Genomic DNA, 25,212 nt, shown 5'->3' with positions numbered 1-25,212 from the left:
TCACTTTCATCAAGAGGCTCTTTAGTTCTTCTTCGCTTTCTAACATAAGAGTGGTGTCATCTACATATCTGAGGTTATTGATATTTCTCCTGGTAATCTTGATTCCAGCTTGTGCTTCATCCAGTCCAGCATTTCTTATGATGTACTCTGCATATAAGTTAAATGAGCAGAGTGACAAAATACAGCCTTAACGTACTCCTTTCCCGACTTGGGACCAGTCTATTGTTCCGTGTCCAGTTCTAACTGTTGCTTCTTGACCTGCATACAGATTTCTCAGGAGGCAGATTAGGTGGTCTGGTATTTCTATCTCTTTCAGAATTTTTCAGTTTCTTGTGATCCACACAGTCAAAGGCTTTGGTATAGTCAATAAAGCAGATATTTTTCTGGAATTCTTTTGCGTTTTCAATGATCCAGTGGATGTTGGCAATTTGATCTTTGGTTCCTGTGCCTTTTCTAAATCCAGCTGGAACATCTGGAAGTTCGCGGTTCACTTATTGCTGAAGCTTGGCTTAGAGAATTTTGAGCATTACTTTAATAGCGTGTGAGATGAGTGCCATTGTGCAGTAGTTTGAGCGTTCTTTGGCATTGCCTTTCTTTGGGATTGGAATGAAAACTGACCTTTTCCAGTCCTGTGGCCACTGCTGAGTTTTCCAAATTTGCTGGCTTATTGAGTGCAGCAATCATCTTTTAGGATTTGAGATAGCTCAACTGGAATTCCATCACCTCCATTAGCTTTGTTCGTAGTAATGCTTCCTAAGGCCCACTTGACTTCACATTCCAGGATGTCTGGCTCTAGGTGGGTGATCACACCATCGTGATTATCTGGGTCATGAAGATCTTTTTTATATAGTTCTTACTCAGTAGGGAAAGGACAGTCTCTCCTTTTTTCTAATTGAAATATGGTTGATTTGATATGGGGCTTCCTTCGTGGCTCAGATGGTAATGAATATGCCTGCAGTGCAGGAGATCCAGATTCAGTCCCTGGGTCGGGAAGATCCCCTGGAGAAGGAAATGGCTACCCACTCCAGTATTCTTGCCTGAAGAATTCCATGGGTAGAGAAACCTGGGAGGCTACAGTCCGTGGGGCTGCAAAGAGTCAGACACATTTGAACAACTAACACTACCACTACTATAGTTAATTTATGATACAGTATACAGCATAATGGTGCAGTATTTTTATAGATTATACTTCATTATAAGTTATTGAAAGATAATGGCTATAATTCCCTGTACTATACAATATATGCTTGTTGCTCATCTGTTTTATATGTCATAATTGTTTGTGTCTCATCCCTCTGATTTCCCCTGTCCCCTTTCATCTCCCCAGTGGCAACCAGTAGTAGTTTGTTTTCTGTATCTATGGGTCTGTTTCTGTTTTGCATATATATTCATTTTTTTTTTTTAGATTCCAAGTGTAAGTAATATAAAATATTTGTGTTTCTCTTTCTGCCCTGTTCACTGAACATGGTATTCTCTGCATCCATCCATGTTTCTGCAAATGGCAGAATTTCTTTCTTTGATTATAGCTGAATGATATTCCATTATAAATATTTACAACAGCTTCTTTATCCATTCGTCTCTGTTGATGGGCACTTGGGTTTTATCATGTCTTGGTTAATTGTAAATAGTGCTGCTCTGAACATCAGAGTGTATGTATCTTTTTGAACTAGTATTTTCATTGTTTTTCCATCTGTATACTCAGGAGTGGAATTGCTGAGTCATATGGTACAATATCTAATTTTTTGAGGAATCTCCATACTGTTTTCCTTAGTAGCTATACCAGTTTACATTCCCACCAACAGTGTGCAAGGGTTCTTTTTTCTCCATGTTATCCCCAACACTTGTTGTTTGTAAATTTTTGATATAGTCATTCTGACATGTGCGAGGTGATACCTCATTGCTGTTGTAATTCATATTTCTCTGATAATTAGTGGTTTTGAGCATCTTTTCATGTGCTTATTAGCCATCTCTGTGTCTTCTTTGGGAAAATGTCTCTTCAGGTCTTCTGCCCATTTTTTAATTAGGTTGTTTTTTTGATATTGAGTTTTATGTGTTGTCTATATACTTTAGATGCTGACCTCTTATCAGGGATTTAGATATTAACCCCTTATCAGGCAGTTAAAAAAATAGGCACAGGATAGGAATAGACATTATTTCCAAGAAGACATACAGATGGCCAACATGCACATGAAAAGATGCTCAATATCGTTAATCATCAGGGAAGGCTGGAAGTCTGATACCAAGGTCTCATCAGGGTTGGTTACTCCGAAAGATTCTCTCCTTGGCTGGTAGAAGGCTGCTTTCTCACTGTGTCCTCATATGGCCTTTTCTCTGTGCGCTTGCATCCCTGGTGTGTCTCCCTTTTCTTTTAAGGACACCAGTCATTTTGGATTAGGGCTCCACCCTTATCATCTCATGTATATGCATTTACTCAGTCACTTTCTTGAAGACCCTGTCTGTAAATATAGTCACACTGGGGGTTAGAACTTCATCATACAGATTTTGAGGGAACACAGTTCAGTTCACAAACCCTGTGTTAGTGTATATTTTCAAGTGTTAGTTCTAAACTGAAGTAATTCCAAGCAATTATAATAACTGAATGAGACAAGAAATTCTAAAATGTATTCCTGCTTTGCCTTATAGTTTAAAATGTTACTGCTCTTCCTCCTCCCTTTTTTTTTTGAAATTAAAAAATTAGAAATTTGGAGAGCAAATCCTTGGAATTTTTTATATGACTTACAGGTAAATGTAAGGCAAGGTGGCCTCCAGATAAATTCTCTTCAACATACATATTAGGAACTTCTAGCATGGGTTTTGGAGAAGGCAATGACACCCGACTCCAGTACTCTTGACCTGGAAAATCCCATGGACGGAGAAGCCTGGTGGGCTGCAGTCCACGGGGTCGCGAAGAGTCGGACGCGACTGAGAGACTTCACTTTCACTTTCATGCATTGGAGAAGGCAATGGCAACCCACTCCAGTGTTCTTGCCTGGAGAATCCCAGGGATGGGGGAGCCTGGTGGGCTGCCGTCTATGGGGTCGCACAGAGTCGGACACGACTGAAGCGACTTAGCAGCAGCAGCGTGGGTTTTGCATTCTCTACAGTATACTTGAGTTTAATGCTTAAGTTAAACAGATTTAAGTAAATAAAGTAAGCACACTGTTCTTGAAACATCATACTAGATTATTTTCTTGACCTGTAGTGAAAGTTTATACTTGTTTCATGTTTTAACACAGGCCAAACAGCTACGAGAGCATTATATGAGCAAGTGTAACACAGAGGTTGCGGAAGCCCAGCAGGCTTTGTTGCCTGTGCAGCAGACTATCCGTGATCTTCAGAGAAAGGTATGTATGTAATTTTCCTTACTTACATGTTTATCCACATAACATTTTGGTGGTGTGAAGACCTTTGGGAGTGCGATGTCAAGTGGGCCTTAAAAAGCACTGTTAGTAAAGTTAGTGGATGCAATGAAATTCCAGCAGAACTGTTCAGATCCCTAACGGATGATGCCATCAAGGATTTGCATTCATTATGCCAGATAATCTGGAAGACCCAGCACTGGAAAAGGTCAGTCCTCATCCCAGTTCCCAAGAAGGGTACTACCAAAAAATGTGCTAACCATCAAACAGTTGCACTCATCTCTCAAGCTAGTATGGTCTTACTTAAAATCTTACATGCTAGGCTTCAGCATTATGCAAACTAAGAACTTCCAGATGTCCAGCTGGGTTTCAAAAAGGAAGAGGAACTAGAGATCACATTGCCAACGTTCGGTGAATTATAGAGAAAGCAAGGGAATTTCAGAAAAACATCTGTCTCTGTTCATCAATGACACTAAAGCTTTAACTGTGTGTATCATGACAACCTGTGGAAAGTTCTGAGAGAGAGGGGAGTACCAGACCACCTTACCTGTCTCCTGAGAAACCTGTGTGCAGGTCAAGCAGCAACAGTCAGAACCCGTCATGGAACAACCAATTGGTTCAGGATTGAGAAAGGAGTACGACGGGACTATCTGCTCCCACCGTTTCTTTAGTCTGTATGCTGAGCACGTCTTGAGAAATGCCAGGCCGGATGAGTTACAGGCTGGAATCAAGACAGGCAGGAAAAACATCAACCTCAGATATGCAGATGATACCACTCTAATGGCAGAAAGCAAAGAAGAACTAAAGAACACCTTGATGAGGGTGGAGGAGGAGAGTGAAAGAGCCAGCTTAAGACTAAATATTAAAAAACTAAGGTCATAGCATCTGGCCCCACTACTTCATGGCAAATAGAGGGGGAGAAGGTGGAAGTAGTGACAGATTTTCTCTTCTTGGGCTTCAAAATCACAGTGGATGGTGACTGCAGCCATGAAATCAAAGACGAATGCCTCTTGGCAGGACAGGGATGACAAACGTAGACAGTGTGTTGAAAAGCAGAGACATCACCCTGCCAAAAAAGGCCCATATAGTCAAGGCTAGTCTTCCTGGTGGTCACGTATGGTTCTAAGAGCTGGACTGTAAAGCAGGCAGAACACCAAAGAATTGAGGCCTTCTGACAGAGGATGAGATGGCTGGATGGCATCACTGACTCGATGGACATGAATCTGAGTGAACTCCGGGAGTTGGTGATGGACAGAGAGGCCTGGCATGCTGCGATTCATGGGGTCGCAAAGAGTCGGACATGACTGAGCAACTGAACTGAACTGTGGTCCTGGAGAAGACTCCTGAAAGTCCCTTGGACAGCAAGGAGATCAAACCAGTCAATCTTAAGAGAGATCAACCCTGAATATTCCCTGGAAGGACTGATGCTAAAGCTGAAGCTCCAGTATTTTGGTCATCTGATGCAAACAGACAACTCATTGGAAATAAGTCCCTGATGCTGGGAAAGACTGAGGGCAGAAGGAGAAGAAGGCGTTAGAGGATAAGATGGCTGGATGGCATCAGCGATGCAATGAGCATGAACTTGGGCAAACTCCAGGAGGTGGTGAGGGACAGGGAGGCCTGGCCTGCTGCAGTCCGTGTGGTCTTAAAGAGTCAGACAGTACTGGAATACTGAACAACAACAACATTTTGGTTTGTGTTCTGATCTAGGGAGAAACTTGAACTTTCTTATCATCTTGGAATTCTTAGCACCTAGTATAGTGAAGTGAAAGTCGCGCAGTCATGTCTGACTCTTTGCAACCCCATGGACTATATAGTCCATGGAACTCTCCATGCCAGAATACTGGAGTGGGTAGCACTCCAGTGCCACCAGCTTTCCCTTCTGCAGGGGATCTTCCCAACCCAGGGATCGAACCCAGGTCTCCCACATTGCAGGCGGATTCTTTACAACTGAGCCACAAGGGAAGCCCATATAGTACCTGGGCCACAATAAAAGTTTATTTGCTGTTAACAGTGTTTATTGATTGAATGAACAGATACAGAGATAAATCACCTATTTTGAGGTTATTCTCTCTGATTTCTTTTAAGGTGTAATGGGGTTTCCTCTCCCTTTGGTATATAACAAGTTGTCTTTTGAAGAAAGTAGACTTCCACAACCTTCTTTTGATCTTAGATGTGTATGTTTCCAAAATCTTTTGAGGTTTGGAATATTAGAACTATTAAGTATTTTTCTTATGAAATATGTGCCATTTGTTATTTCTAAAATTTCTCTTTCATGAAGTCAATAGCAAAGTTTAAAGAGGAGGAAACACAAAATACACTTCTAGTCTTTGATTTTAATCAGTTACACCACGTGTTATTCTTCCTAATTCATTAATTATTTAGTATTCAGGCATATAATTTCATTAATTACCATAGATTATTCATTGAGTAGAATCTTGTTCAGTTAGTTGAGCATAAGCATGAAGTCTTTATTACGCTGAGAAAGAAACCCGTTACCTTTTCAGGTATATAGAGTGAATACTGAATTTTAAAGTATTTTTTTTAGCACAACTTTGTTATACATGTATGTACAATAAATTCTCACTCATTTAGAGTAATCATGAAATAGGTGTTCTATTTAATTATATATGCAGATGTTGTATTCATTCATTGTATAGCCAACATGTCTATTTGTCTCCCTACTACTATTGTGATTTTCCTGAGAGTGGCATTTATTGTTCCTTTTAGAACCCTTTTCAATGATAGAAATATAGTGAGTAGTGAAAAGATATTAATTATCTTGTTTACAGATTCATTCTAATTCTCCTTGGTGGCTGAATGTGATACACAGAGCAATAGAATTTGGTATTGAAGAGGAACTTGCTCAAAGAGTGCGAAATGAAATAACCAGCAACTACAAGCAACAGACTGGCAAGCTTTCTATGTCAGAGAAGTAAGGAAGTAGCACACAACAGGATAATTATATTAGTAGTCGTCCCAAATATTCAGATCATTTGGCATTAAGAGTTACAGTTAAAGATCATAACATACTGTGGTTATGAACATCTGAATTTTATATTTTGTTAAGTGTATATTTCAAACCAAAATATGAAGTATAAATCTAAAAGATAAGCCTTTTTTCCTGTATATTAGTTGTTTTTAAATGTTTTCTTTTTTAATGCTTTTCTTTTTCTATTTTTTTAAAATCTGCTTGAAGTATTTTTTTGTATCTTTGTTGGATAAAGTTGCTTAAAACCAAACTGAAGCAGAGTTTTGAAATACGCTCTGTTTTGGAGATTTTTGCCCTTAGGGTAAGCCATTCCCATTTCCCTATGTCATTCATTCCCTGAGAGCTAAACTTATAGTGCCACAGTGAGCAGTTTCATATTTTAGAGTCTTTGTCTTCCCGTCTTTCTTCTTATCAACACTTATCATTCTTTAAGATAGATATATTGGATTATTGCTCTTGATAAATGTATGAATGGTGAATAATTCTTTCCAAAGAACAGATATACTCTGTCAAAAGTACCTTCAGTGGTTTAACTGAAAGGGATGTCTGCCTAGTGTGGGAAACTTAGGTGTTGTGGCAGACCTGGATTCTGGGTGGAAGGACCACTGCCTCTCAGATCACATCCCAGTCGGAGGTCAGCCTTGGCATTAAATCTGATTTTCAGTGAAAAATTCAGTAACAATGTCTGTTAAATATTTAAAACATTTTCATTTACTCTTCTAAAAACTTTTCCAAATGTCTGCTAACACCCTAAAAAGATATGCTCCATTTTCCATGTGTCATTATTAACTTGGATGTACCTTAGTATAATCTTTTTTTTCATCATACAGAACCTGATAGACTTCTAATTTCTAAAGTATATACAGGACTTCCCTGGTGGCTCAGATGGTTAAGCATCTGTCTACAATGTGGGAGACCCGGGTTCGATCCCTGAGTCGGGAAGATCCCCTGGAGAAGGAAATGGCAATCCACTCCAGTACTATTGCCTGGAAAATCCCATGGACAGAGGAGCCTGGTAGGCTACAGCCCATGGGGTCGCAGTATTGAGTTCAGTTCATTCACTCAGTCATGTCCAACTCTGCAACCCCATGGAGTGCAGCACACCAGGCCTCCCTGTCCATCACCCACTCCCGGAGTTTACCCGAACTCACGTCCATTGAGTCGGTGATGCCATCCAACAATCTCATCCTCTGTCGTCCCCTTCTCCTCCCACCTTCAATCTTTCCCAGTGTCAGGGTCTTTTCAAATGAGTCAGCTCTTTGTATCAGGTGGCCAAAGTATTTGAGTTTCAGCTTCAACATCAGTCCTTCCAGTGAACACCCAGGACTGATCTCCTTCAGGATGGACTGGTTGGATCTCCTTGAAGTCCAAGGGACTCTCAAGAGTCTTCTCCAACACCACAGTTCAAAAGCATCAATTCTTCGGCACTCAGCTTTCTTCACAGTCCAACTCTCACATCCATACATGACCACAGGAAAAACCAGAGCCTTGACTAGACGGACCTTTGTTGGCAAAGTAATGTCTCTGCTTTTTAATATGCTCTCTAGGTTGGTCATAGCTTTTCTTCCAAAGAGCAAACATCTTTTAATTTCATGGCTGCAATTACCATCTGCAGTGATTTTGGAGCCCAAAAAAATAGTCTGCCACTGTTTCCACTGTTTCCCCATCTATTTCCCATGAAGTGATGGGACCGGATCCCATGATCTTCGTTTTCTCAATGTTAAACTTTAAGCCAACTTTTTCACTCTCCTCTTTCACTTTCATCAAGAGCCTCCTTAGTTCTTCCCTTTCTGCCATAAGGGTGGTGTCATCTGCATATCTGACATTATTAATATTTCTCCTGGCAATGTTGATTCCAGCCTATGCTTCATCCATGTACTCCAGCATTTCTCATCATGTACTCTGCATATAAGTTAAATAAGCAGGGTGACAATATACAGCCTTGACATACTCCTTCTCCTATTTGGAACCAGTCTGTTGTTCCATGTCCAGTTCTAACTGTTGCTTCCTGACCTGCATATAGGTTTCTCAAGAGGCAGGTCAGATATAGTATTAACCTAAAAAGCAAACAAATCCCATTTATATTTTTTTACTTTTCAATTTCTTGTTATTCTAGGCTTTGTTTTTCCTTTCAGAAATGCATACACACATCCATAAATTTTTTGTCTTAACCTGTTTCATTTACAGTTTATCAGATTGGTTAAGAGCTTTGAAATTTAACTCTCAGTTCTGCCACATAGCTTTCTAGCTTTAAATTACTTTAATTCATTAAGCTTTATCTACATTGTGGGGACCATGATGTCTTTTGAGGTTAACAGGAGAAGTCCTTGGCAAAGTGGCTGGCATTTAGTAAGTGGTTAATAAAAATACATGTGTATATGTACAAGTTCCTGGTAATATGGAAAATAACTGTTGGCCATTTTTCTTCTTTCTTCTCACTTTTCTGTCTTTACTTTTCATTCTGCAGTCACCACCTCCACGAAGAGCATCGGTGTCAGGGGGCATCAGTCAGAGTTAAAAACAAAAAAAATGTGACAGTTCTCATCTTTCACAGACATCAGAGGCAGAGACATAGGTTTTGCTTACTGTTTTTTGGTTCTGAGGCCAGCAACTATCAGATGATTTTGTTATCTTTCATAGTGGGCTACCCAATGTTATTATTCTTTGTTTACTAGCAGATAGCAGTTGCATACATGCCTAAGGTAAACTCACCCAGGTTTGACTTGGTAAAATGTTCAGTTTCTTTAACACGCTGTCAACCACTTTTTGAATTTTCAAGAAATTGACCTACTATTCTTTTCTTTTTTGTGTGTGGTGCTGGTGACGGGAATCAGGTTCCGTGACTGCCGAGGACTTCAGTTCTTACTGACAACACATATGGAAGAGCTCAGTAAGTTCCAGAAGCAAGTGAGAGAGGCTGTAAAAAACCTGGAGGGACCTCCATCTCGGCATGTTATTGAGTCTGCAACAATCTGCCATCTCCGACCAGTCAGACTTCCTCTCAACTGGTGGGTAATAGCAGAAATCACCTGGCGGATGGCGTCATTCCTTTGAGCTAGATTTTTTCTCAGAGAAGAAACAGCAGCTCACATAAAATTTGTCTTCATTTGATTTCAGGTAGAAATAAAGATGTGTTGTTAATCTAACTTAAAAAATAAAAACCTCTCTAAGACCACATACCAGAGGACTATGTATTTTTTTTTTCTAAAATGGCTTATTTGTTGTAACAAAAATGTGAAGTATAAAATACTCAGCCTCTTTTAGAGATTACCTGATTGCCAGATATGTCTGTGACTCTTTCTCTCATAATTTCTTCTTTTGCAGCTGTGTCTTTTGTAAGGCTGATGAATTGTTTACAGAGTATGAGTCGAAACTATTTTCTCACACGTAAGTTCTCTGATGGATTCAAATGAAACATTTTACAAGACTTGGTCTGTTTTTTTTTTTTTTTTAATATTTATTTTTATTTATTTACTTACTTGGCTGCCCTGGGTGTTAGTTGTAACAGACAGGATCTTTTTACCTGTGGCATGTGGGACCTAGTTCCCTGACCAGGGATCGAGCCCGGGTCCTCTGCCCTGGGAGCTCAGTCTTAGCCACTGTACCACTAGGGATGCCCCAAGCCTTGGTACTTTGTAGGATCATATTTTCCTCAAAGTACTATTTTTTTCTCTCTCCTTTTCAATGAGTTTATAAACCTTAGCATTTGACCATGTAACATGCTCAGTTTCCCCTTTGCTGAAGTTCACCCTCTAAATGTTCGTGTCTTGTGTTAATAGTAGTATATGTTAACTTGAAGGGAGGACACAGACTGTCCAGACAACAGATTTGAACTCAGATCCCTGCTCACAAATGTGCATAGTAGACTTCTCTCAGCCTCAGGATCCTCATTTGTAAACTGAAGATATGTATAACCATGACATTAGCAAAATTACGCTGATTTTACAAACGTGGAAATTGAGAAAAAACTAAGTTCTGATTGCCTCAAAAAAAGAAAGAAAATAGTTTACTTTTAGGTCATCTTGTGGCCTTTTCTGTTTGTATGGTTGATAGTGGTAATTTGTGTTTTGTATTTTAATTCTCAGAGTAAGATTTTAGCCTGGAATTTATAGCCATTTTTTACTGTGCCAGATTGCTCTTAAAAGAACACTGGTCAAGTGTATGATGCCTCAAGGCTGCTGTGGTTTTTCCAAAGGCTTGCTAGCATGATCTTGTAGACATGACATTGAAAGTTGTCAGTATTGTTGATGAAATAATTGTTTTTGACCTTGCTTTTCTGTTGATTCTGCCAATATCGCTTTTATGGTACTTGTTACCCACTGTAGTTATTGTGGTTTTCTTCTCAAACACCTTCAGAGTCAAAGGCCAGACTGCAATATTTGAGGAAATGATAGAAGATGAAGAGGGACTGGTGGATGATCGAATAACTACCACCAACCGTGGTCTGTGGGCAATAAGTGAGACAGAGCGATCTATGAAAGCGCTCCTGTCATTTGCAAAATCACACAGATTTGATGTTGAATTCATCGATGAGGGAAGTAATTCAATGGATCTCTTTGAAGCTTGGAAGAAGGAATATAAGGTAACAGTAATTTATGTCTTCCTTCCTGTATTAAAAATTCTCCACCTCTACATTAATTTTAATTGCTACTTTCCTTTTTCTCTCTCAATTTTTAAAAATCTGCTTCAGAAAGTTGAGGTATACACATGTTCCCCATCCTGATCCCGCCTCCTTCCTCCCTTCTAATACCACCTGTGGCGGATTCATGTTGATGTATGGCAAAACCAATACAATATTGTAAAGTAATTAACCTCCTATTAAAATAAATATATTTTTTAAAAAAAGAAAGTTGAGGTATCATAATTTATCTTTCCATGAAATGTAATGATTGTACTAATTAATAATAAATATACTGAGAAATAAGCAATTTCTATTTATTAAATTGCTGAAAATAATAACTAAAATGAAATTTAAATGAAACCTTCTATTTAGCCTTGAAAGTATGTTAGTCTTGTTTTAGCTTGACCTTACACTGCTATTCTTTGAAATCAGAGTATTACTTTGTTTCCTTTTTTGTTTTGTTTTGCTTTTGTAAATAACAACCAAACATCAGCAACCTTGAAGACTGAACTTAATAAATAGTTCTCAACATACAAGACTAGAAACCATTGCAATTAATAATGCACAAAGGGACCCTTCATATTCATTCATGAAATTCTGTACTTGAAATTCCAGAATTTATTAATTTTGAATTTTCCTTTATATCAATTCAGTTCATGTCTGACTTTGTAACCCTGTGGACTGCCCTACACCAGGCTTCCCTGTCCATCACCAACTCCCACAGCTTGCTCAAATTCACGTCCATCAAGTCAGTGACGCCTTCCAACTCTCTCGTCCTCTGTCATCCCCTTCTCCTGCCTTCAGTCTTTCCCGACATCAGGGTCTTTGCTAAGTAGTCAGTTCTTTGCATCAGGTAGCCAAAGTATTGGAGTTTCAGCTTCAGCGTCAGTCCTTCCAATGAATATTCAGGACTGATCTCCTTTAGTATTGATTGGTTGGATCTCCTTGCAGTCCAGTGGACTCTTAAGGATATTCTCTAACACCATAGTTCAAAAGCATCGCTGCTTCAGTGCTCAGCTTTCTTTATCTTGATGATCCAAGTCTCAAATCCATACATGACTACTGGAATTCTTTTTATGTAGATTTGTTAATCCCTCGTCCTGTTTTGCAAGTGAGATGGGGGAGAAAATAAAAGAAATAGTTTTTTTTTTAATTTATGCCATTATAATTCCATTTAATATCTTTTATTTATTTAATCTAAAGTTCTTCCTTTTAAAGCAGGATAAAAATTTCTCTCAAGAAAGAGAAGCTAAGTTGTCTATCAGTTCATGCGTTTAATAGTTTAGGGAATGATACTTCTGTAGAGTCCAAAGTGTTGGTTTGTAGTAATTTTTTTCTCTTCACGTTACTCTTCTAAAAGCAAAAGCACGTTAACACCGTTAATTACAGCAGGTCATGGACGAAGACAGTACTGTATACAGTGTTCACTTGGCCTGCAGTCTTCCTTTGAGCTCACTTTAGCCACGTCTTCTGTGTCAGAGGAATGCTTATCACACATTTCACCCCGATCTTCGTGCACTTTTTTCTCTGTGACACTGCAGACTAAACCCTTTTAGACCGTGTAAATGAATGAGATACTGCTTCACACATCAGGATCTAACTTAAAGCATAATGTTATTGAAGACAGCATATCAAAAAATGTTATAATGACTGATACCATTTTTTCAAATTTCAGAAAATTATATAACCAGATTATTAAGTATGTGTAGATTAATATAACTCCAGTGAAAAGTACAGAATAATAAGTCCAGTTCAGAATAGTGGTTACCCCATTGTTGGGGGTTGAAGGAAGAATATGTGAGGCAAGAGAGCAAGGCAGCTGAGAAGGAACACAGAGGCTTTCTAAGGAGCTGACATTCTCTTTCGTAATTTGGATGATGTGGACTCAGTTGTGTAATTTTAATATTTTCATTATCCTATATACATATTAAAATTGAGAATGTGAAATATTGTATAATAAAAAGTATTTCTTTAGAAAATAAAGCAGAGATTCCACCAGTCTAGTATTGAGCTCTAAAAATCTTTGATCCTACCAAGAAATCTTGGGATGTGCTGTTCATCAGATTCTGAAGAAGTGATATACTCTAGTGTCCTGTGAAGATTATCCAGTCACACTTCATCCCAAAAATGTACCAAGATTGCTTGCACCTTAGACCCTAATGAAAAAACTATTTATGTCTTAAGACCTCACTGAAGATTCTAAGTGATTTTAACCAATTTTAATTATGTGCTTTACCTTTTTGTGCTGTCTGTCTTCTCTGTTCCTTCAGTTGCTTCATGAATACTGGATGGCTCTGAGGAATCGTGTGTCTGCTGTTGATGAACTTGCAATGGCTACAGAACGACTGAGAGTCCGTGATCCTCGGGAGCCAAAGCCCAACCCACCAGTTCTTCATATCATTGAGCCTCATGAGGTAATCTGCAAGTGAATCACAGAAGAGAGCACAGCGAATAGATAGTCACAAAAATGTGAGACACATAGAAGAGATCAGGACAGTGATGTTTTCAGTAAATGTTTCCTGACTACTCTTAGTTTGAGCTCTATGATATTTTTGTTTTTGTAGGTCGAAGATGAGCAATTTCATATCTATCATGTGCTTAGCATCACTGATTCGGTACATTTGTGTGTTTCTCTTTCATATTGCATATTCATCTATTCTTGAGCATTTTCTGTGTGCAAAAACCTATTCTTGGTCAGTTTTTAGACATGTGTCCTGTTACTCCAGCATTTTCAGAACTGGGAAACTCTTCCCCAAAGAGTGGCCAGGAACCTACCTTACCCTATTTTCCTTTGCTAAATGATGAACAGATATTGACAGATTCAGTACAGTTCAGTTCAGTCGCTCAGTCGTGTCCAACTCTTTGCGACCCCATGAACTGCAGCACGCCAGGTCTCCCTGTCCATCACCAGCTCCCGGAGTTCACCCAAACCCATGTCCATCAAGTCAGTGATGCCATCCAACCATCTCATCCTCTGTCGTCCCCTTCTCCTCCTGCCCTCAATCTTTCCCAGCATCAGGGTCTTTTCAAATGAGTCAGTTCTTCACATCAGGTGGCCAAAGTATTGGAGTTTTAGCTTCAACATCAGTCCTTCCAATAAAAACCCAGGACTGATCTCCTTTAGGAAGGACTGGTTGGATCTCCTTGCAGTCCAAGGGACTCTCAAGAGTCTTCTCCAACACCACAGTTCAAAAGCATCAATTCTTCGGCACTCAGCTTTCTTTATAGTCCAACCCTCACATGCATACATGACCACAGGAAAAACCATAGCCTTGGCTAGACAGACCTTTGTTGGCAAAGTAATGTCTCCGCTTTTTAATATGCTGTCTAGGTTGGTCATAGCTTTCCTTCCAAAGAGTAAGCATCTTTTAATTTCATGGCTGCAGTCACCATCTGCAGTGATTTTGGAGCCCAGAAAAATTGACAGGTTACTATCTGTTAAATCCCTCTTTGTATCTCAAAATTTAAAAAATAACTCCACCAACCTTTCTTCTTCCTATTAAAAATATAATATACTTTATTACTTGTTTTTGTTCCTTAAATCTTTTAAATCTTTTTTTCTGTAAAGCTTGGAGACTGTAACTTAGAAAAACTTAGAAAAGTTCATTATATACTATTTCTTCTATATAGCAAAATATATGCAGTTTTAAAAATATATTATTTAGTATCCATTTTGCACATTTGAGTTTTCACACTTAAATATGTTTCTTAAATGTTGAAAGGATGAATTAAAATAGAAGAATTGTGTGTGTTTAATATAATGTTACTATCTTAGAATAAAGATGTTTTATTTTGCTTTTCAGGTAGAACAGAATCGTATGAAACTACTAAATGATAAAGCTGTTGCTACATCCCAGCTGCAGAAAAAGCTTGGGCAGCTTCTTTACCTAACTAACTTGGAAAAGGTATTGTTTTTAAAAGATGTTAATTTTTCCCATGTTGTACTATCAATAAACCACTTTATTGATTCTCTTTATTTAATCTGTTAGTCCCATAATTAATGCTATAGGTGTTTTTTAATCATTTTTTTGTTTGTGTTAGTTACATGTCAGAACACTAGCTATGTCTGCAGTACCTGTGCAGATCAGGAAAGAAGATGATGTCTATAGAGAATATGTTATACAGATAATGTAAAGGGTATGAGTATATAGCATAACACAATGTAAACAGACTAGTTCGAAACCTTGAACAGTAATAGTATTGCAGCATACCTCTGGGTGAAGATTGCACTGTATAATACATACACCTGCCTCCATTAATGCATGCATAGATTTTTTTAATTTGTTACCTGAAATTGTGCAGTGTGTTTGGAAACCTACTAAATAAGAGGATATGGCAATGAATTGTTTAATGTAATTCACAGCATATTTTCTGAGCAGTAAGCAAAGTACTATATCAGACATGGATGAATGTAATTCAGCTTTCTGGCAAGCATAAATGTGACAGTTAACAAAGTAAGTTATCAGAAAAGTTACTTATCAAAGAACTTATCAGAGTAGATTTTTGGATAGGAAAAATAATGCAAAGAGTAGACTACAGTTGGTCCTGAAAAACTGGTGCAAAATAACATTTGAGTGAATGTCATTAAATCTCAGTGATGACAAAATGAAAAACATTCATTATCGGTAAAATAGCATCGTCATTCAGAAGGTAGACTTTTGACCTAAACAGTGCAAGCTGGATCATGAAGCCACTATTTTCTAAATATAGGACTTTTTTCAAGTTATTTTCTTCGTTGTCCCATCTGTAAAATAAGAATAGTAATTCTCTTTTAGGACTCCTTGTAAGATTAAATGAATTAATATATGTAAAGTGTTAAGAGTGTTTCCTGGCTTATTAAGCCATTTCTAGGTATTTGATAGTAATATGTTTATATTATTACAATATTTTAATATTATTACTATTACTATAATGATGACTACTGTTTTGGCAGGGGGGTAAAAAGAGAAAAATTTGAGGTCAATCTCATGCAAAAATCCCAGATATATAAAAATAACATGGGAAAAAATTTTAATATTTCTGGACATGAGTTTTTAAAATATAAGATTTCTATACTTTAAATATGAGGGTCAAAATTAAGAGACAGTTGGTCATTTTTTTAGTTATAGAGTAAGTTGATATCCTCTGTATGTTGAATTATTTTTTAAAGGTTAAAATCCCAAAGATATAATCTGTATGGGAAAACCCATTTGACTAAAAATAGAAAAAAATATTTAGTTTATAAATGAAGGAAAATAAGGAATCCATAAACTACTACACATAGGACAAATCCAACCCATCACCAGTTTTTGTAAATTTTAAAGATTTATTGAAACAGCTATTGTCATTCATTAAGTATTGTCTGCAGCTGCTTTTGTGCTATGTAACAGCAGAGTTGAGTTGTTGCAGCAGAGATCATATGGCCCACAAAGCCTAAAATATTTACTACCAGGCCCTTCATGGGAAAAATGCTAATTCTTATGTTAAACAAATTAGAAGAGAAAACAAATGGTAGATTGTTTATAAAATAATACAGTAATGCCTTCTCTTGTGTGCATGCTCTTAGTTACTCCACTCCCACACTGACTCTGGCCTTAGCCAGATGATTTGCTTTTGGCCTTGTGTCATAGCAGAGATTTGAAAAGTACGCACTTTGGGGACTTCGCAGGTAGCTCAGTGGTAAAGGACCGCCTACCAATGCTGGTAACACAGGTTCCTTCCCTGGGTCAGGAAGATCACTTGGAGAAGGAAATGGCAACCCACTCCAAATCCCATGGACAGAGGAGCCTGGCGGGCTACAGCCCATGGCGTTGCAAAAGAAACACAACTTAGGGACCAAACAATAGTAATGCCCTTTGGCATTCTCCCAGTTGCGTTGTTTTTTTGGACTCTCAGACTAAGTGAGGAAGCCCAGGTTCCATTCTTGAGGATCAAATACCTCAACTTAGCCCTCTCCCCAGACCAGCTCTTACCAACTGCTAGACATGAGTGTGGGGCCAGCCCAAAGCAAATCGGTCCATCCCAAAATTACCCAGGTGCCCAGTAGAATCAGGAGAAATAAATGTTTTTTTTAGCCACTAAGTTTTAGGTGGTTTGTTACACGTTACCTGAAATAAATCATTAGTTAAAAAGGGAAAGGATAATTCAGTTCAACTTTTTTAAGTGCTTGCATACTTACATTATAGTTAATGGAGTTGTTTTAACCATTAGAACTGCTGAATCCATGCACAATTTACTTTTTTTTTCCTGCTTATAAAAGTCAAAGGGTAATCAAGAACAGTTTAGTAATCTGTGAGTCTAATTTACTTTACCTTGTTGTCTTCAGTTTTAAAACTTGTTCATTTTGATGACTTTGTTTTAGAAATCTTCCAGTTTTTAAGGAGATTTTGAAAAGCTATTTTGACATGATTTCCAGGCATAGATAGCTCTCAAATCAATAGTATTTCTGCTTAGTGAAATTAGAGAAAGGGTCCTGAGAAGAAATCAGCATTAATAAGGAATTATGTGAATAAATCGGAGAAGGCAATGGCACCCCACTCCAGTACTTTTGCCTGGAAAATCCCATGGACAGAGGAGCCTGGTGGGCTGCAGTCCATGGGGTCGCTAAGAGTCGGACACAACTGAGCGACTTCACTTTCACTTTTCACTTTCATGCATTGGAGAAGGAAATGGCAGCCCACTCCAGTGTTCTTGCCTAGAGAATCCCAAGGATGGGGGAGCCTGGTGGGCTGCTGTCTATGGGGTCGCACAGAGTCGGACACAACTGAAGTGACTTAGCAGCAGCAGCAGCAGCATATGAATAAATGCTGCCTCTTCCCATGTCTGTGATCCCATGCCAACTGGATATGCAGAATACCTATTTCTTTATCTTAAAAAAAATCTAGCATGAAAGTAAAATTTGAGAATTTAGCTAAATTGTATCAATATTTTGCTTTTTATTTTGCCTTCTATAATAATCACAAATCATAAATACAGTAAATATGACAACTTTCACAAATGGTATTAAAAATTGTGTCCATTTTTTTGTTCACTCCTTAAATAAATGTTATTTGTACATCTCAGGATTGATAGTATTAGGTACTATATGAATTATTAGGTCATCTCAATTATTAGATTATTTTAATTCAATTGCCAATATTTACTTTTATAAATGAGTTGTAAAACATGTATCAGCTTTTAAAATATAACTAATACATGTTTTATTTTTTCTTTTTTGGACAGTCTCAGGACAAAACATCAGGAGGTATTAATCCAGAACCTTGTCCAATCTGTGCTCGGCAACTGGGAAAACAGGTGAAATTATAATAAATACTGCATGCATTTATAAAATACTTTACAGTTTTCAAAGGCTTCTACATACAAATTCCCCTGCTCTACCCTCAAACCTTGCATGCAAGGCAAATATTATCTCTGTCTTAAAGATATGGCCAGAGGTTAACTAACATGCTTAATATCAAATATGTTTGATAATGTTTTTTCCCTTAAGTGACAGATCAAACATGTTTCTAGAATAACCCCATCTTTTTCATTAAAGATGAATAATTTTAAGCATTGTCTTCAGTCACTTGACTGTCAGTTTATCATGGATATTTGCGAATTGTACAGAAATATAATACAACATACACAGATTTACTTATGGTATTACAAATGTATAGTAACATAGTTCTTACTTAATATTATTAATATCTAATAGTATGAGAATTTAAAGCACAAATAACAGTAACCCTAAAGGAATTTATATGTGTTTGAATATTAGTGTACAAATGTCTAAAATAAATGGTACTATATTATTTCTCCTCAAAAAGATTATTTTTATTTTATGAAATGTGATTTATGATACTGTAAGTTCTACTTTGTATGATAAATAAATATGTGATAGCAGAATATTCTTTGCTTTTTTTTTAATTTGAAAAAGTCTTTTTTCTTTTTTCTTAAATGGGTAAAAGTGTCTCTGGCACTTTTTTCCTATGAAACTAAGAGTAAAATTTAAATATATGAATTCTGTACTCTGACCATCAGTAATCAGAAAGCACATACCTTTTAGTCTCCATAATTTATGGAGAAGATTTTAAAGGATAGTTTATTGATAATAAATCTTAAAAGGATAGATTGGAAACTGAGCAAAAGAATATTAATCTCAGTAATACTGGAGATTTGGATTAAAAAATAAGTGATAAAAGCATTTTGACAAAAATTACTATAATAAATGGAAAGGATCATAGTGTAAGTAGTGTAAGTAGTTTCTTTACTTTTAGTTTTGATGAGATTCATGCAACTAGTTTGTCTCAGAAATTTTATTGTCTTTACCATTTGCATCTCATTTTCTGTATAGTAAATGCTTTAACATATAAAAATTAAATCTGTTTAATAAATTGTATAGAATGTATTGAATATGATATCTCAGAATTAATATTGTAGTAACCTGTTACTCTATTAGAGTAATTTGCATTTTTCCTAAATACTGAAATGAGAACACCAACATCTTACAAAATATTGATGACTATTAGTCCTCCTATTAGTGTGAGCAGAACTAAAAACTATGGTTCACTAAAAAATAGTTTAAAAGTATAATTTAGTTTTTATGACTTAAGGGTTTTTTATTATTTATCATGAAATATTTGGGAAATGAAGTGATGGCTCTCTTCCTCTCCTTTTAATAGATTTATAGATTGGAAGGCATCTTTGATAGCATCTCGCTGAGGCACATTCTGTGTGTTTTCTCCTTTAGTGGGCAGTACTGACCTGCGGGCACTGTTTCTGTAATGAGTGCATTTCAATTATTATCGAACAGTACAGCGTGGGGTCTCACAGGAGCTCCATTAAGTGTGCCATCTGCCGCCAGACCACGTCTCACAAAGAAATCTCCTATGTCTTCACCTCAGAGAAAGCCAGCCAGGAAGAGGACATCCCTGTGAAGGTAAAGTCGGTGAAGAACATGCATAGTCAGAGCAGTGTAATTGGAGTCAGTATCTGGCAGTGAGAGCGTCAGAGTCAGAGCAGGGCTGGCTCAGTGACTGTGAAGCAGCTACTGTGGATGTAGATGCACTGCCTGAGAGCCTTAGTGCATCTACTCATTCCTCACGGGAGGAACACAGGAACGCTTTTTCAAACATAGCAATAATTATGCCCACTATAGCAAAAAAGTGACATCGTAGAATTCCATTCCTTTTTTTTTTTTAATAGTGTTTCTGAGCACTACAGATATTAGATAGAGCTCTGGTGCAATTCCAGGTTTCTTTCTCCTCATTTTTCCATTCAGCCCAGTGTATCAGGAAAAAGAAGATATGCCCCACCAAATTGAGGGATAAAATAAATTGATTCCTGAAGTTATTAGTGAAGACTGTCACAAGGAGATAGCACATTTTTAGATGGCATGGATTGGTTTTTCAGACTATAGTGAAAACTTTGCTTTATTTTCCTAATTTTTTTTCCCATGCTTCATTCAGAACTTTAAGAAAGAAGACTATAATTTAAAATGCAAATAAAATAAATTCCAGATTTGTTGTTTAGTCTCTAAGTTGTGTCCAACTCTTTTGTGACCCCCATGGACGGTGGCCCACCAGGCTCCTCTGTCCATGGGATTTCCCAGGCAAGAATACTGGAGTGGGTTGCCATTTTCTTCTCCAGGAGCTCCTTCCGACCCAGGGATCAAACCCACGTCTCCTACATTTACCACTGAGCCACCAGGGAAACCCAAAATCCAAGTAGGATCTGTAATTGGACTTTCTGCCTGAGGGAGTATTTATTTAATGAAAAGCCTTTACTAGGTTTTTTGTTCTTTGTTTTATGTAAGCATGCTTTTTTTGTTTGTTTTCCTAACCAAAGTTAAAGGACAATTCAACATATGAGTATGGTAGAGAATGTAGGCCAGAAGAAGTAGTTGGAAGACTGATGGAGCTGGCTCATAAGCTAGAAGTAGTAGAATATTTTTAATTAATTCCTTCTCCTTCTGGGTCCCTGCTGCTGTGTGCTCACTTGTTGTCCAAGGTTGTATTTTGTGAGTAGACCGAACCACAGGTCCTTATCGGAGAACAGGAGACCTTTTTACTATTGTTACTATTACTGAAATATAGTTGATTTACAGTATTAGTTCCAGGTGTACAGCAAGGTGAAAGAGTTAAACATATACCTGTGTCCACTTTTTTTTTTAAGGTTCTTTTCCCGTGTGTGTTGTTAAGAGTATTGAGTAGAGTTCCCTGTGCTATGCAGATCCTTATTAGTTCTCTGTTTCATATAGAGTAGTGTATATATGTCAATACCATTCTCCTGATTTATCACTCCCCCGGCAACCATAAATTTGTTTCCTACTATTGTGACTTGTTTCTGTTTTGTAAGTTCATTTATACCAATTTTTTAGATTCCACATATGAGCAATATCATGTGATATTTGTATTAGTTCTCTTCAAAGAAGATAGGTATTCAGTACTCCAGATGTGACTGTAGAAATGGGTAACTCAGGTGAGGTGGTAGAAGCTGAAGCAATGAGATTTGAATGTTGAGTAAGTGGTCCAAGTGGAAGGTATATAATATCTGGAGTTGATTATACTTTAGCCTGTCGACCACACAGAGAACTGCTTTCTTTTTCAGTTCACCCCCCTCCTCTCTTCCTACTCTTACAGTTTTTTCCTTTCCTTTGCATAAAAAGTCTTTTTTCTTTCCCTCTCTCTTCTCCTCTGGCCTCAGGCATCCCAGGGGCCACAGATGGCATGCGTGGCTCATGACAGTACAGGGAACAAGCATAAGAAGGAACTGCTGTGTCAGACTTCATGCAGTTTAGGAAGTGATTGCCCTGGCTACCAGTAAACAGCACCATCTCTCTGAAACTGAGGCCATCAAACCCAAACACCTGTTCATTTTATGGCAGCTATCTTAGACACCTAGGAGAAAGATCAGGACAGTTACATATGCTGTCCTGTTGGGACAGGAATATCAGTGTACAAATACTGTATATTATGCTCTGACTTTTTCCTGTCTTTCGTGGGTATTGATGAACACGGGAATTAATTGAAGGATCTACCAAAACAAATTTTTGTAGCACTGAAACATGTTTACATTACCATATATAAAATGAGATACCCAGTGTAAGTTCAGTGCATGAAGCAGGACACCCAAAGTTGGTGCTCTGGAACCACCCATGGGGATAGGGTGGGGAGGGAGGTGGGAGAGGGATTCAGAACGGGGGGGACACATGTGTGCCTATGGCTAATTTATGTTGATATATGACAAAAACCATCACAGTATTGTAAAATAAATATCCTCCAATTAAAATAAATAATTTTTTTCCAAAAAGAATACAGAATTTATCAGTTAAATCATCTTAGATGTACATATACTTCTGTTTCCTTTCTATTAAATATGTGACTGAATATTACACTTACTGTGTGAGCAAGTTTTATCGCTTCTCTGCATTCTCACGTTGCTTCTCTCTGCGTTTACTTTTTGTTTTCTGTCGCTGTTTCTGTCTGCCATTTCCGCCTTCTGCTGCCTGTGTCCTTTTCTGACTGTCACATTTCTGCCACCTTCTTGAAGCATCTGCTTGTTTTCTCAGACTCACACTGCACTCTGACCGTCTGAGACTATCCCACTTAATTGATCACATCATCTGTCTTAGAGTTGAGGGATATAAAGATGGCTCTATGTAAATGCTGAAGGCATTGTTTTGAAATTTATTTCATTAAAGTTTTTATCTGAAATGTTGACTTCACTCTAAGCATTCATGTCCAGACACTTGGACACAGCAAACAATGTAATTTTATACATGGTGCTTAATCATCTAGCTGATCTCTGGTAAAGGATATTTGGAGAACATAAAAATAGAAGTAAATAATATAAGACTTTTTTTTTCTACTGGTATTTCCCAATGTAAGGAATCCTGTTGATTGACCATGGAAATAAAATGAATAAAGTATTCATTAGTGAATTAGGGTATGCATTTAAGTTAAAGACTGTCTCTACCCTAACAGCAGTGTCACAGTATTCTTAAGTGACCCTTGGAACTTCCTGGGCATTTTGCAAAGTGAACAAAATTCCCCCTGCGAGTTCTGACAACTGCCAGGCATTTTAGAGGGTGACGTAGGCCTCCTGGCAGAACATAGGCCCCACGTGACCTGTTCCCTGTGTCCTCAGTTTGGCTCTCTTTCATACAAAGCATTTTTGTCATTGGAAACCCTGACCCTGTAATGAACAAGATTCTTATGTCATAAGAAGTTTCTATCCAAGAGAGAATACATGGATATAGCCACAGCAAAACAGCAACTGCTACACACACAGAGGTTCAGCTTCTCAAACTTTTGAGTGCCTAGTGATCAAGTGCTCTGTTTTTTAAATTAAAGTATATTTTCAGGCTGTATTCCCATAACTTTTAACTTGTTAGATCTTGGATCTGGTCCAGAAATCTGCATTTTTAACAAGCAAATCTATTGCTGGTAAAGATGTTTTATACAACCTTTTGTAGAGGAAAAAAACATATTGTATTTCTACATTAAAACTCAGAGAAACCTAGCAACACCATTTATCAAACTGTACTATGTGTAGGATCATGTTGTTTCTTTTCCTTTTTTTTTTTTTTCAGTTTGTATTCAGTTGATTTGAAGGTGACTTGTAAAGTCTGTCTTATACTTTCTAACTATAATTAAAATATCTAGGTGGAAGAAAACTGATTGTTTAATTCTTACTGAGTTCAAAGTTGACATAAAATAATTTGGTAAATAAAATCCACAGGTGGTTATATTCAAATATGCTCCTCTAAGTATTCCTATATAAGATACTTGATATTATCTTGTTGCTGTTGGTCAGTTCCTCAGTCATGTGTGACTCTTTGTGACCCCATGGACTTCAGCACCCCAGGCTTCTGTTGAGCTTGCTCAAATTCATGTACATTGAGTCTGTGATGCCATTCAACATCTCATCCTCTGTTGTCCCCTTCTCCTCCTGCCTTCAATGTTTCCCTGCATAGGGTCTTTTCCAGTGAGTCAGCTCTTTGTTTTAGGTGGCTAAAATATTGGAGCTTCAGCGTCAGCATCAGTCCTTCCAGTGAATATTCAGGACTGATTTCCTTTACAATTGACTGGTTGGATCTCTTTGCAGTCCAACGGACTCTCAAGAGTCTTCTCCAACACCAGTTCAAAAGCATCAATTCTTTGGTGCTCAGCTTTCTTTATAGTCCAACTCTCACATCCTGCATGACTACTGGAAAAATCATAGCTTTGACTAGATGGATCTTTGTTGGCAAAGTAATGTCACTTCATTTTAATATGCTGTCTAGGTTTGTCATAGATTTTCTTCCAAGAAACAAGCATCTTTTAACTTCATGGCTGCAGTCACCATCTGCAGTGATTTTGGAAGCCAAGAATATAAAGTCTCTCTTTGTTTCCATTGTTTTCCCCATCTATTCCCCATCTATTATATTTACGTATAATATCCCCCATAACCTTTGGGTCCAAATAAAATTTTTAACTTTTTTGCAATTGCTACCTTTTTATCTCTTTGAAATAATTATTCAAAATACTTTAAAGAATAGGATATTTTTGTGGCTAAGTGCACTTGTAAAATTTCCCACCTAGGCTGCCTGGGTGGAGTTTCCACTGGACTTTATTGAAGAAACATGTGAAAAGCCTGACCATTTTCCCAGGCAAGAACTTGACAAATATTCCTGATTTGTGAGATCAATCATATATAAACTGTGTAACTGCACTAAATTGTATCTGTCACTATCAAAAGGGTTTTTAGCATGGTGAACAGGTGCAGACAGAAATAAAACAATGTTAACTGATCTTATTCAACTAGAACTACTATGGACAGCACAGGCAAATTGTAAGAGTCAGCTCTACTTTAAAAGAAGTCCAAAATAAAAGTAATGAAAGTCAGAAAGTCCCAAGACAGGAAATTACTTCCTCTGTACTGTTTTCCTAAAAATAGGAAACATTCAGGTTATTTGGAAGTTATAAACCAGTAAGAAAACCTAAAGAAAAATCTGTGACCTATTACCAAATTATAGCCCTAGTTATAACTGATGAAAGATTATGATTCTTTTGGGAGCGTGAGGGAGCTAAATTGTATAAATTTGTCTTTTTAAAAGTGATGTTCTTCAGTTAAATGAATTTTCAAAAAAAGCTCTAATCTCAGGATTTTTGACTCTTATAGTAAGTTTAAAAGATTGCAAAAAATCAATCCGAGTAAGAGCTGGAAGATTTAAATACTAACTCTGCTCTGTTTCAGCTGTGATTGTCCCATTTCTAACAAGGCTGACACTCCTTTCTTGT

At 37.5% G+C, this 25,212-nt stretch overlaps 1 protein-coding gene across 6 annotated transcripts in view; it reads left to right on the top strand.

Annotated features, from left to right (window-relative positions):
• SHPRH (SNF2 histone linker PHD RING helicase) overlaps positions 1–25,212 on the top strand; it is a 120,603-nt gene that overhangs the window by 41,612 nt on the left and 53,779 nt on the right. For all 6 annotated transcript variants that reach the window (XM_018053309.1, XM_018053310.1, XM_005684887.3 and 3 more), the window contains 9 exons: positions 3,237–3,344; positions 6,152–6,294; positions 9,186–9,359; positions 9,676–9,738; positions 10,708–10,933; positions 13,243–13,386; positions 14,776–14,877; positions 18,173–18,244; positions 19,680–19,868. In XM_018053309.1, coding sequence (XP_017908798.1) covers positions 3,237–3,344; positions 6,152–6,294; positions 9,186–9,359; positions 9,676–9,738; positions 10,708–10,933; positions 13,243–13,386; positions 14,776–14,877; positions 18,173–18,244; positions 19,680–19,868 — 1,221 coding nt within the window. The remainder of the gene's footprint in view (positions 1–3,236; positions 3,345–6,151; positions 6,295–9,185; positions 9,360–9,675; positions 9,739–10,707; positions 10,934–13,242; positions 13,387–14,775; positions 14,878–18,172; positions 18,245–19,679; positions 19,869–25,212) is intronic.

Source organism: Capra hircus, chromosome 9, assembly GCF_001704415.2.
Source record: "Capra hircus breed San Clemente chromosome 9, ASM170441v1, whole genome shotgun sequence".
In the NCBI taxonomy this organism is placed as follows: Eukaryota; Metazoa; Chordata; class Mammalia; order Artiodactyla; family Bovidae; genus Capra; species Capra hircus.
The sequence above is the reverse complement of the archived record's forward strand: the minus strand, read 5'-3'. Positions and strand labels throughout refer to the sequence as shown.